At 30.4% G+C, this 14,085-nt stretch overlaps 1 protein-coding gene across 11 annotated transcripts in view; it reads right to left on the reverse strand.

Annotated features, from left to right (window-relative positions):
• Positions 1-5,761: 5,761 nt before the first annotated feature.
• The window catches only part of LOC139518856 (semaphorin-1A-like), an 84,924-nt gene continuing 76,600 nt past the window's right edge, over positions 5,762-14,085 (reverse strand). For 7 of the 11 annotated variants that reach the window (XM_071310488.1, XM_071310487.1, XM_071310486.1 and 4 more), the window contains 6 exons: positions 13,532-13,895; positions 13,217-13,299; positions 11,808-12,134; positions 11,408-11,557; positions 10,952-11,029; positions 5,762-9,746 (listed from right to left, as the gene is read on the reverse strand). In XM_071310488.1, the coding sequence (XP_071166589.1) occupies positions 9,358-9,746; positions 10,952-11,029; positions 11,408-11,557; positions 11,808-12,134; positions 13,217-13,299; positions 13,532-13,895 (1,391 nt within the window). In that variant the 3' untranslated portion in view covers positions 5,762-9,357. The remainder of the gene's footprint in view (positions 9,747-10,951; positions 11,030-11,407; positions 11,558-11,807; positions 12,135-13,216; positions 13,300-13,531; positions 13,896-14,085) is intronic. The other 4 variants (XM_071310490.1, XM_071310491.1, XM_071310493.1 and 1 more) reach the window with 2 other exon arrangements.

Below are 14,085 nucleotides of genomic sequence, written 5' to 3' on the forward strand. Positions count from 1 at the left end.
TGGATTATAAAAGCACAATTACTTGCAGACTACGCCAATCCTTAACCTTCACACAGTTACATACTTCCGAACCGCGCGCAAGGATATACATGCCAATATTGCATTGAAGTCAATACTATTGGCTCAAGAATAATTTATTTAGCCTGATAATTTCCTCTGTGCAATACTAAAGATTTTCTACAACATGAATAGATTCTCTTACCTAGATTTGGCAAAACCATTCGGATTTTTGGGCCATAAATGCTTTTTAACTTCGTAATTGCATGTCTGGCGTACAAACTTATAAGCTTGGTACCGGTGTTTTTTATGAGGTTGTTTTTCCTCCTCGCGAGGTCATCGTAGATCCTCAAAATATAAAAATAAATGATGAATATATATTGTTCGGATAAGCTGTCCACCAGTCGTCTTAGATGTGACGACTGCAGTCATAAGCGATAGATTTAGTGTCAAACAGGGTATCTTAAGTAATTTAATTTCGATTCAACGAACGTTAGTTATCGTTTTTATTATCATAATGACAAATTAGATATCCACCAAAGACGAAACATGACAACGTGAATCGTATGTTAACTTACAGTTTTCATTAATAATATCCCCGTGATAAACTGATAGCAGTATCGTCTTCTTATGAACTATTTAGCCATTCCCATTGGATAAACATTGCTGTGAGAGGTAATTCTCGGTAATGAAAGGACAATTTATACTATTTTTTTTGTAAAACTTGAAAAACCAACCTTTGTTTTCAAGGAGTTTCAGTTGCATATTAAAAAAACAGGAAAGCAAATATTGCCACATACGTTTACATGATGACATTAATTGACACATAGGTTCGCATGATGGCAATTATTACCACATGAGTTCTTTTATGGCAATATTTACGATATATGTTTACATGATGGCAAAAATAACCACATAGGTACTTATTATGGCAATAATTACCAAATACGTTTACATGTTGCCAATAATTACCACAAAGATTCACATGATGACAATAATTACCACATATGTTCACATGTTGCCAATAATTACCACATATGTTCACATGATGGCAATAATTACATCATAGGTTCACATGATGGCAATAATTACCACATATGTTCACATGATAGCAATAATTACCACATATGTTCACATCATGGCAATAATTACCACATATATTCACACGTTGCCAATAATTACCACATATGTTTACATGATGGCAATAATTACCACATTTGTTCACATGATGGCAATAATTACCACATATGTTCACACGTTGCCAATTATTACCTCATAGGTTCACATGTTGGCAATAATTACCACATAGATTCACATGATGACAATAATTACCACATAGAATCACACGATGACAATAATTACCACATATGTTCACATGTTGCCAATAATTACCACATATGTTCACATGATGGCAAGAATTACATCATAGGTTCACATGATGGCAATAATTACCACATATGTTCACATGATAGCAATAATTACCACATATGTTCACATGATAGCAATAATTACCACATATGTTCACATCATGGCAATAATTACCACATATATTCACACGTTGCCAATAATTACCACATATGTTTACATGATGGCAATAATTACCACATATGTTCACATGATGGCAATAATTACCACATATGTTCACACGTTGCCAATTATTACCTCATAGGTTCACATGTTGGCAATGATTACCACATATGTTCACATGTTGCCATTAATTTCCTCATAGTTTCACATGATGGCAATAATTGCCACATATGTTCACATGATGGAAATAATTACCACATATGTTCACATGATGGCAATAATTACCACATAGGTTTTTATGATGGCAATAATTACCACATAGATTCTAATGATGGCAATAATTACCACATAGGTTCATATGATGGCAATAATTACCACATAGGTTCTTATGATGGCCATAATTACCACATAGGTTCTTATAATGGCAATAATTACCACATACTTCACATGATGGCAATAATTACCTCATAGGTTCTAATGATGGCAATAATTACCACATATGTTCACATGATGCTGCTTATTCTCGATATTAACAATAATTGTCGTACTTTTTACAAATTCTTAATTCATCGTATCACAAACTTAACATATTCTTCAACAACAAAACAATTCAGAAAAAGAAAACTTTAAAGGTTGAAGGAGTATACATATGCATACACACTTAATTAAAGATTAGTTGATTTATATATTAGTTTACTCACATTTTGTTTTTTATTTGTTTTAAAAAAAAATACATTTCTTTATTATTAACAGTAGGAATAAATAAGTATGCCAAAGCTTTCTGACGTGTACATAGAAGTCCCTATGTGTTTATCAATTGACATGAAGAACGCTAAATGGAGGAACATACAGGATATGGCATATACAGATATAACATGTGATCGTTGAGCGAAAAACCAACATTCGAAAAGGAAGCGTGTGGAATTAAAATTACTTTCAAATAAAAGTGATTAAATAGGACCTTTGCCAATATTTACTGTAATCACAACAAAATCTGAGAGTAACTGAAGCATATGACAACGTCAGTCGGCGATCCTTTCAATTTAATACGTATAACTTACATTAAAATAGATAATGTAAAAGAAATGTATAGCTACTTCGTGGATAAGAAGTCAACAACCCTTGTAAACAGTATACATCAACAATCGGGTTTTTCGAAAATAAAAATAAAATAACACCGGTTTCTCTAGTTTCAATGAAATTTACAAGGTTGGTTCTTTCCATATCTATTTAACGAGGCAGTATCTTGATAAAGTCTGGTTCTAGGAAACATTTCAACGTTCTTGTGCCATGCTCCCGATACGTCATGGAACCTTGGAAAATCTCTTTCGTGGGGTGTAAGTTACCTTTTGCAGGGCTAAATGCCTGTCAGTATCCAAGATAATGTCCATTTCAGTAGCCATTGTAGCATTTCGAATTTCTTGTCCTTCATTTCGGTTGGCCGGCTACATTACAGAACATGTCAATTGTCTGGATTAAGAGTTCGTTTTTTTCAGGGGGTGGGGGGATTTTTGATAGGGGTTGTAGTAAAGTTTTTTTTAATTATCATTTTTTTAAAAGACAGTATTATGACACTCTTCCACGCTAGAAATGTTTGTCATAAAGAGTTAAACAGTATGATAATTTCCAAACTCAAACTAAACGTATTGTAAATAATACTATACAGTGGGGTTGATAAACCACAAGACAGCATGACAAACTTTCTATAAATCTTCCTGTTATTATATCTCTCGTCTGATCTATATTCGAGATATCAGATAATAAAGATTTCTATAGCCTTAGATATCTCTCCCATGGGGTCTACCCCCTAAACACGAAAACTGACACAGGGTAATCTCTGGGTTACTTAGTTAATTTCTCCCTTTTTAAAAGTAAATCTTTCAAAAGATCATAACTTTGAGGACATTTTTGGGTTGCGTTTTAAATGAGTTGATTTAAGCATTAAATATGTCATATACATATTGTTAAAAACCGAGTAAACAAAACTGTTTTGTTACTGCATAATAAGGAAAATATTCGTTATGCTTGTGTAAGTGTTGTCACTGGCTGAAACATACAGTCGTTGTATGTGATATTTGATTCAGTTTCGACGCAGGTGCAATATAGGTAATATGCATTGTGAATAAGCACATTATTTTATTTTGAATCAAACGGTTGCGTTACAATGGATTTCATATTGAACAGGATAGCTGACATTTATGTAATCAAAAATATGGAATAGCGCCAATGTTGAATTGTGTGCTAAAATAGTTGTGTCTAGTACGCTTTAAAGCTGTCGCTCATCCTGATGTGTTATCTTGCGATTGGCTTATGCTCGATTTGTACTTCATCAATAATGCAAGTTTACAAAATTCAGCCGAAGCTACAAGTAGTTTTCAACTTTTGTCTTTAATGCTCAAAGCTGTCGCTCATCCTGATGTGTTATCTTGCGATTGGCTTATGCTCGATTTGTACTTAATCAATAATGCAAGTTAACAAAATTCAGCCGAAGCTACAAGTAGTTTTGTCTTTAATGCTCAAAGCTTTCGCTCACGCTAAAATTTAGTCTTGTGATTGGCTTCTGATATTTTTGTACTACACCATCCGTGTTCCTACGTGTCGGAGATCTTGTTTTTCATACCGTTATTTTGGTCGCTAGAAATACATTTTTTTTCCATTTCAGTTTCCATCTTTAGAGTTTGTTTGTTTTTTAAATCGTTGTTGCGTTACACTGAGTATCACTGACGTATACCTTAGATTTCGTAGTCAAATAACTGATCCAGTTTTTCATTTCTGTAATGGAGTATTAGCTCTTTTTATTGTAAGTGCACGGCATAAATTTCGGAACAAAACATGAAGAAGATTAGAATAAAAAATAATATGCGCTGTTTGAATTATTGTCCTCCTTCTGATTGTGTCATGAATATGTAACACATTTGTTTTAGTTCATTATTTTGTACATAAATTAGGCCGGTAGTTTTCTTATGTGAATTCAGCTGTCTATGCGCTATGAGCTTTGCTGGTTGTTGGAGGTTGTACCAGCATAAGGTTACCAAAAGTAGTCAATTTCTCTGCCATTTGGTCTGTTGTTTAAATTGTCTTATTGGCAATAATACCACATCTACTTTTTATAATAAAGAAAACTAAGTGATACTGAAAAATCGTTCTCTAAGGGCAATAACTCATAAAAGGAGTCTCCTTGCAATTTTTGATAGCTCTCAACATTCATCTAAAGTGATTTTCCCATTTTGATTCCAATTGGCCAGTTAGAGGATTCCAAATGATGAACAAAGCTCTCCTTTTGGGTCAGGTGAGCTTAAAATCGACATTGTTTAAGTGTGGAATGCATTTGGTTTTATGAGTGTATCACATCAATACGTTTTGGCTGAGACTACAATGTTTTGGTGATGCAAACATTGAAAGATTCTCAACCATAAGATAGTTCCTAGTTATATTAGTCTTTTATCTAGTTCAATGAACAGTACATCTGTTCTATTTTTCCATTGGTTTAATATTTGTCCCTTTTTACAGAAGACTTCAAATGATTACAATTTATGAGGGGTTATAAATAAGTTCAAAATGTGTACTAGTTATATTTTTTTGTGCTGGTTGTAGATAGTGAACTATAACTGCTTTTATGTTCTTCATTTGGAGTCTGTCTCACTGGCAATTGTACCAAATCGCCATATTTTTACAATAAATACAATAGATGAAACAGTCTTATTTAAGTCCCATCTAAGTATTACTAGTAGTACAATTCTTATTGTTATAATTAGAATCAATATTTTCATGTCTTTTTGAAGTACCTTATTTTTTACAAAGTAAGATAGCAGAGAAAAAAGAATGTTGTGTTGATGTAATGTTCATCTTATGGCTGTAACTTACTGTAATATCGGAAGAAGTCTACATTTATTTATGAGTTTTCTATAAGCATTTTGATTGTGCTTTGTATCTATATCTTTATCTAAACTAGGGATTTTGGTGCTGATTTTCTACACTGTAAGCAGACCTTGTTTTTTCTTTCCTTGTTTTGTATTATTCATGTTAGCAATAAAAACTTAATTAATTCTTTGAAAGTGTTTCATACTTTCTTTGCAAAGAAAAATGGAAACAAGAAGTTTATATCAAGAAGACAGCATTCCAAAGTAATGTATTTTTTTGTTGTAATGAGCATTCTTAAATCTGTGCACCAATTTCATTGAATATCAAACCATTCTTCAAACTTTTGTGTAACACAATGAATTGAATAATAAACACATTTATTGTTTTATTATTATTTTTAATATTTTTTAAATTCTTTTTTCATTCATTTTCTTTCTGTTGTAATAATATAATACATAATATATATATATTCGTTTAAGACAAATCTAAACTCATGATGATAAAGCAAATGGTATAACAACTCTTTGTCTCAAACCAAAACTAACAAGAAATGAAAGAAAGAATAACTCTTATTTGGAATAAACAGAAAACCTTGTTGTTCACTCCAAAATGTCAGGATAGATAACTCTTTCCAATTTAAGACACCTGCAGGATTTTTTATTATAGCTTTTGGTTTAAAAAGCACCTTGGAAAATTCAATTCATTCAACTAATATAACATGGTTGTTCAGAAATTACTCCGGTTTGCAATGTTTGAAATCAAATTCTTCTAAAATACTGGCCAAAATATATTTAAATAAATGTGTAAAATAATTGTGCATTTAAATAAAAAAAATACAAAAAAGATTTTTATTTAACTACACAATCTGTAACTCTTTGCCACTCTTTTCTTCATTTCTTGAAGCTTGTGTAAATACTGTTATACAAAAACCATAAAATTTTCAACAACAGAACAAGCATTTACACTATATATATAAAAATAAAACGTTCATAACAAGTTTCCATGTCTATAACAGTAAATGATATGATGATGCATGGACATATATGACTCTATCAAATGAAATGATTCAACTTCGAGTTGAAATGACACAAAATGTAAATGGCTAAAAAAAACATCCATTTCTATGGAAATTATGAAAGAATTTCCTATTTAAAACAATAGGAGTTAAAAATGTAGCCCCAGCATAAAATTTAAAATTAAAAAAGTTTAGAAACCTGTTTATCTAACAAGTTTGGTAGTTGGGATCAAAATTTTTCAATAAAAATTATTATTTCGTTTATAAAACTATAAGATTACAATTAAATTTTATGTATATTTAACTTAAAGAAAAAATTAATAAGACTTTATTTAAAATGATATTTTTTATTTCCTGAAGTGGGAATCCAAGGAAAAAATACATTTGTTTTTCATAATCCAAACATTTATGGAAGAAATTTCAAAAATTTCAATTCCTGTCATATATTTATATACATGAAAAAGTTAGAAAAACTTACCAATGACCAAAAAGGAGAATCATAAAATGTTTTTTAATTCAATGGAGAATGGATGAGAGTAAAAGCAAATTAAAATCTTATTTATGAAATTTGAATATGTGATCTTTTGATGGAATTAACTAATCGTGATATATACTGAATCGACGTGCAAAAGTTTTAACTCTGCGTGATTCTATGTAATATAGATGATTAAATGTGAAACTGTATGACCGCTATTATAAGGTGGGAAATTAATTCCAAGTCTGCCAATATATTAAGTAGATAATTATTTCACTTTAATGAAACAAAATACTATATTCTTTCAACTATTTTACGTTCATTCTTGTCAATAAATGGGTAATAACTAGGAATACATAAAAATCGAAGGCTATGCAAAATTGCAATAAATTATAGCTTATCAGAGCCTTTGAAAAACAATTGTACGTTAATATTAAAACTTGAATGGTGTATACCATAAGACAATTAACATTAAGACTTCTTCTAAAATCTTTTGGTAAAATATTCGGCAAAAGCTTTCTTTTTTAATAAATACAGTATAATTAAATATCTCAGAATGAAAATATACACATCTTTTATAAGTTTACTAATATAATATGACAACCCAAATGACGTCCATCGCCTATTAATTCACTGATTTCCCCTATAAAAAAAAACAACCTTTCAGTCCATAATTTTTCCCTTCTTTTCTGAAATATAATTATCTTGTTTTCCCTGTATCTTTTCAGCAAAAAATTTGATTGTTTAAACTTTTATCGTTTTATTATTTATTTATACAGGTTACTCGAATTTGAAATAAAGTAAAAAGTTCATACTTAACCATTGGAAGTGAAAATCAGTAAACTAAAGCCATGTCAATATATGATAAAACAATACATAAATTTGTGTCAACAGATGAAACATAACATATTATATATGATGAGGGTGTATTGTATATTACATATACATGTGATGATAACATCCATTGGCAGTTTACTTTTTAAAAATATACATATTTACAAGGCTACAAGTTTCCTTCATGTTAATAAAATCAAAATCATTATGCCCGATTAGTGAATCTACTTTGCTACATTGGGTTATTTATTTTTTTTCTTCATTTTTTCTCTCTTTTCTAATTTTTTAGCTCCTGTACTATCTTCCACAGATGTTTCCCGCTCCAGGTCTCTAATTGTGAAACACAAAGAGTAGAATGTGTTTATGAATAATATGAGTTGAGATCATAAGCTTTTATTCTTTCAGTATTTATTATGTCTAACTTATCTAAACAGCTTATTACATTGAACCAAAACAGTTAAAGGAAAATTTCACAAATTTAAATTGTTTTTGCTCCCATAGCATGTTGAATGTAAAAAATTGTCAACATAAATATTCAGTTTGGGGAAAAAATTTAATAACATTTTCTGTTTCTAAAATTGGACCCCCAATTAGGCTGCTGAAGTGAATTTAGTGGAAGATATACATTTTTTTTTAAAATCTACTTATTCTAAGTCTACAATAACCTAACTAAATCATCTAACCAGGCAATGTCGTTCAAACAAAGGGAAACTACTCCATTATTGGGGTCCATCCCTTTTTTATGTTAATCTGATCACACCAGAAACTTGTTTTATTGTCACCATGACAACTTGTGATTTAGGAAACTTGTATGCCTATTCTACGAGATCATTTATATAGATTAAATGGCTTTTCTTTTGAGTATAATTGAAAACTTCAATGTACCATTAGTTTTATTTATTTAGTCCATGTTTGCTTGGCCATTATCCTGTATCAGATTTGTTGTTTGCTTCTTTTAAACAGGCAAAGATTTCATAAAAGAACTGGCTTATGTTTAAAAATGCAAAATACTGACATTCTATATATATATAAAATTTATCTACATTTTCACTTTACATAGCAATTGCTGCCCTATAAATAATATGTATTCGAACATTAGTTTCTTTTTAATTGGAAGGTTTTGTATATCATTGTTCTATATATAAAAACATCTTCCAATCCACGTTTCGTATAACATCACAGGATCTAGTTTATAATCTTTGGCAACATCATCTCCTTATCTTATATTACGTTGTCCTCATATTTTTGGTCCATGTGTCATTGATTTGCACAATTTTATTATCTCATAGATATGATTGTTGGATATCCTCGAAAGTTCAATCCATATTTTACGTCATACCATTAATGACTGTTTTTTTGGCATACTGATCTGTATGTACATATTATGTACGAGTGTATGTACAAGTATGTACAAGTGTATGTACAAATTAATAGCACTATAAATCTGGCAGTAAAACATTTGGAATGTGTAGTTCAGTCTCCGTATCACAAGTAATGAACACAGTCAGTAATTTGTTCAGGCTTTAAAAAGTTCATGAACTGGCCTTTCTTTCCCTGGTCCCGGAATTACTTGGAACATGACGTTAGTATCACAGCACTATGTGTGTAATAAAGAACAATTAAAAAATCCTATAAATACACAAGACTACTATACGTATGTTCGGTCCGGAAGTGGTTGCGTTAAGTTAACTACTGTCTTTGCAGGTGCCCCTCCGTTGGGAAGGTTTGAGCCCTTAGGCTGAATGTTCACAAGTAAATTTAATTGTTTTACTGAGTTATTTCGCTCAAGGTCTGAATGATTGACATATCGTGGCTCTTTATTGTCCAGAAGTTTATTTGTATGATTTTTCGTTAGAGTGCCATAAATTTCTCCTGGGTTTGCAGTCATTTGATCCCCCTTTCTACAGGAATGTACTTTGTAACCAGCGATGAAACTGATGATTGAAGACAGTACTATAGCACAAACAATTCCAATTGCAGTGTCAGCTGCAGAAATTGACGATTCTTTTTTCTCTGTCATTTCTTCTTTTCTAGGAACTGTAAGAAAAATGAAAGACATTATTTATTGCAAACAAAAACTAGTAACGAAAATTTCATCAAAGTTGCAAACAACCAATAAAATCTTTGAACCAATCAAGGTTTTTTTAAATAGAGGTTTTAAATGTTAAATTAATTTGAGACAAAAACTGTCAAGATGCATCATTCAACAGGTTTTTGAAGACTATAAAATACAGCTAATGAACTGTTTTATTCCATCATTCCATGCTTTTAGTAATTCTTATTTTAGGTTCTGAACAAAGGTTCAGGAAAGAGAACTAAAACCAAAATATATAACAAATAATAGCAAAATAAGGCAAACAAACTAATAGGAGAAACTATAAGATGCAAATTAATTCATTCAATAAAATAAAACTCATTCGAAAAAATAAAAAAAAAAATAAAAACTAATGCAAAGAAAATTAAACAAGCTATATAAATCATAGACTGGTTAAATAAAGTATATACTGATTATATGAACTGAAATCAAAGCAAGATACCAAACATGCATAATGTTTCATAAGAAATAAGTACAAAAAGCTCTGGAGATTTATAATAATAGGTTCACTACTTTGCTATCTTTCTTTTTAACATTTCACTTAAAATATAATTATCTAAAAACTTTAATTACAATAAAATATGAATTTGAATATTTTTCCAATTTTCCAATTTGATTTCTTGGTTGAAGATTGAAAAGCTATGTCATTATGACTAATGTTTGAATGTACTATTTTTTTCTGTGTAAAACAATAAACAAGTCATTTAAATTTAGTAAAAAAATACCAAAATAAAATTAAAACAAAAGAAGTAAATCAACAAAAACATATTCACAAAAGGACTTCAGGTCAAGTCTTTTGATTTTTTTCCAGAATTTCTTCCTTGAGCTTTGTAGCAATTTCAAAAGAAAATATACATTGTAATACTAGTATATGATACAGCACATAATTATTTAGGAATTTACACAGATAAGCAGGTATGAATGACTTGTATGAAAAGCAGCTAATGACTAGTTAGAAAAGCAACTATTACACTACAGCAGAGAGACAAGTTAGAATAACAACACACGAGTACAGGAAGTGACAAAAGCAAGAGACTGGCGGATAACCAGTCACAAAAGGATTTCTGGTTTTAGGCAGGAAATGAGCTGATGTAATGAAGTGCTTTTGCAGCTGAAGTGACATATAAGAAATTGTGCGAATCCTTACCAAGAGGTTTTTTGTCCCCACGAGATGGTTCCTCAGTGGGGTACAAGGGTTCGTCACTTAAGAGGGAACCTTCATTTCCTAAAAAAATAAAGTCTTTCTTGAGGAAAAATGGACTTATAGATTGGGAAGCAAAATATTTGGGGAAAATAAATTCTTTTGAGACAGATTCAAATAAATAAAACTTTAATTTAAAGGAGTAAAATAAAAGTTTAAATAATATGTCATGCAATAATAAAAGATAACAGAAAGAGATTAATTCACATAAAATACAACAACATTGATCAAGTTGCACATTTACAAAATATATGTATATAATTTGACAAACAGAAATAAGAAGTATTATGTTTATATTTACGATATATATCTTTCTAAGTTAAATAGATAATATATATATAGATATTTCAGCATGGAAAAGGAACGCAAACAGTTGTAGCATATTTTATAATCTCCACTAACCATTTTCTTCAGAAATGTCTGGAACATTGTGTTCTGACTGTAGACCATCCTTTTTAGGGGATTCACACTTGCACTCGCAAGGCTTCTGACTAGTTGTGGGAGGGGCTAATGTAGTGGTAGTAGTTGACTTGGTAGGTACAGTCGTGGTGTCTGTGACAGAAGGGAAAACAAAAACAAATATAAAAACCAAACTCCACGTGTACTACATCAAACCAAAACATGCTTAAGAATTTCACTCAGAATAGAAAATTCAAAAATAAATAATAATCAAACAAATGTTTAAAAACAGAACTTATAAAGGAAATAAAATGAAATGATACATTGTAAAAATCACCATTGTAATTTTGAGAATGATAAAAAAAATTAACCAAAATAATAATTCCCTACAACTCATACCAACCTTCAACTCCACAATTCTCATGATGACCTGTCATTATGCCTTCAAAGCCTCGATCACTGGCCACACATTCATTATTACTCCACGAGCAGTATGGGTCCTGGAGTCCAATACAAGTTCTACAAGTTTTCATCTGTGCACATCTTTGTAGTGGGATAGAAGCTACATTTGAGTTAGACAAAACAATAAGTTTCTTCACACCCTTCTTGTTAAAGATTTTCATGCTGGTGACTGGTGCTTTGTTCTCAAAAACTTGTATGTCCTCTATGATAACAGATTCGACCTTGGCTCCATGTCCTTTGTTTATTGACTTCAGAACTCTTCCGTCATCTGAGAAAAAAAGCAAGAATCAAAATTACATATTTATATATACATGTACAATTAAATAAAATAGAGGATTTGTATCAATCAGTGTTTTATTACATATCTTTGTCTACACATGTTAAAACCAGGACAGATGGTCCTTAAAAAAACCTGTACATTGTCATAATAATGGTAGTGTGACATCAAATTGTTCAAGAGAAAATAATGTTTATAGAATTAATTTAAACTGTTTAAAGGACATTTACAATTCAAATGTTATCATAGCTGACCATTTAAATTTACTTTTGGCGTTATGAATAATTGCATGTTTACAACAGGAAATTGGACCTAATTATTTCCAATTAAACTAAACTAATTTTCAAAAACAGTCCATGTAAATGTTGAAATAATATATTACACTTCGTGTTGTTATTCTTTTGCAAGGAAAAGAAAAGTGAACTTATTTGTAAGGATCAATGCATGATTATGGATAAATCCGATTAGCCCAAGTTTTGTTTTTAAGATTGTTTTTCAATATTTTTCTAACTAGTGAACTTTTTAAAACCTGTTTGACCCATTTAATGCTCTTTTATAAAAAATATTGGCAAGCAGTTTATTATCTAATTAATAATTATAAACATTATTATGAAATCATTTAGCTTTGCAAACAATTAATATTGGATAAATTCCAATAAAAAAAGTTCAATAACATTTTTTTCCTGGCTTCAGTCCAATAAAAATAAAACTTCTAAATCAGTGACAATTTTTTTCCTTAAGTGCAACAATAAATATTCAGAAAGGTTTCATCTTTTACGTAATAAACATAAATTATAGAAATATGTTTACCTCTAAACACATTACATGCCTATTCTACCTTGATATGTATATCCTATATCTTAATAATGGGCACTTATCTTGCATTGAAAAGATTTTTTTTAAATAAAAAAGAAATTTGACACACCTGTTTAGCAAAAAATTTCTATTCACTATTCAAATTTGGTCAATAAATCATTTTCCTAAATTATGGATAATAATTCAAATACAAATAAAATATGGTGATTTTTTTTTCAATTACATGAGGGGTCTCAACGAACTATTAAAAACCTTACCTGTGCCTATAAAGATGATGTCATAGTATCTTCTGTCGGCTGCATGGACCTGCCAATCAACAGCTAAAGCAGTAAACAGGGCACTAAAAAAAGTCAAAAATACAAATGAATGGATGCTTTATTTGGAAATAATATAGACTTTTTCAATTAAACTTCCACAAAACAGCTGTGAAAGTTTATGTTATTCAAACTCATTTATTAACAAAATGTAAATCAATATAACCCTGAAACTTATTTTGTCAACACTGTTACTTGATTATATAATTATATTTATTTGTTAAGACTTTATTTCTTAGAATTTGAATTAAAACTTACTTGATTCCATGCATTGTTACAATGGGGGCGCCACCAGCAGCAGGGACAGCTTTATCCATTAATGTATGACTCTTGATGAAATTCAATGCCTTATCTCCTAACTGATGAGTATCATTTGAGCACTGCTCTGGATGTGGTACTGGTGTCTCTTGTTGTGGAACAGCCAACCAGTTGTGGGACGGAGATGATTGACCTTTGAACTTTCCTTGGAATGTTTTGACAATGTCAGAATAACGGAATGCACAAACAGCTGAACCTCTTACACTGTTAGGATGTGTTTGGAAAACAGCATATACCATGTCTGTTCTATTAGCACTATGAGTTGTAGACATAGGATTTCCCTGTCCAAGGTCAGATGTTGATTCTGAAGGGCAAAACAATATCAATTTTAAACTAAGAAACTAAGAATTTACATATATAAATACAAATCAATTGAATTTTAAATCCTGAAATTTTCTAAAACATTGATGCCAATTTTCTTTCAAGACATCAATATTTAATCTACAATTATCGGAAAATCAATCTTAATTAATCCCCAGTCTATTGATAAAGTA

Source organism: Mytilus edulis, chromosome 4 (assembly GCF_963676685.1).
Source record: "Mytilus edulis chromosome 4, xbMytEdul2.2, whole genome shotgun sequence".
NCBI classification, from domain to species: Eukaryota; Metazoa; Mollusca; class Bivalvia; order Mytilida; family Mytilidae; genus Mytilus; species Mytilus edulis.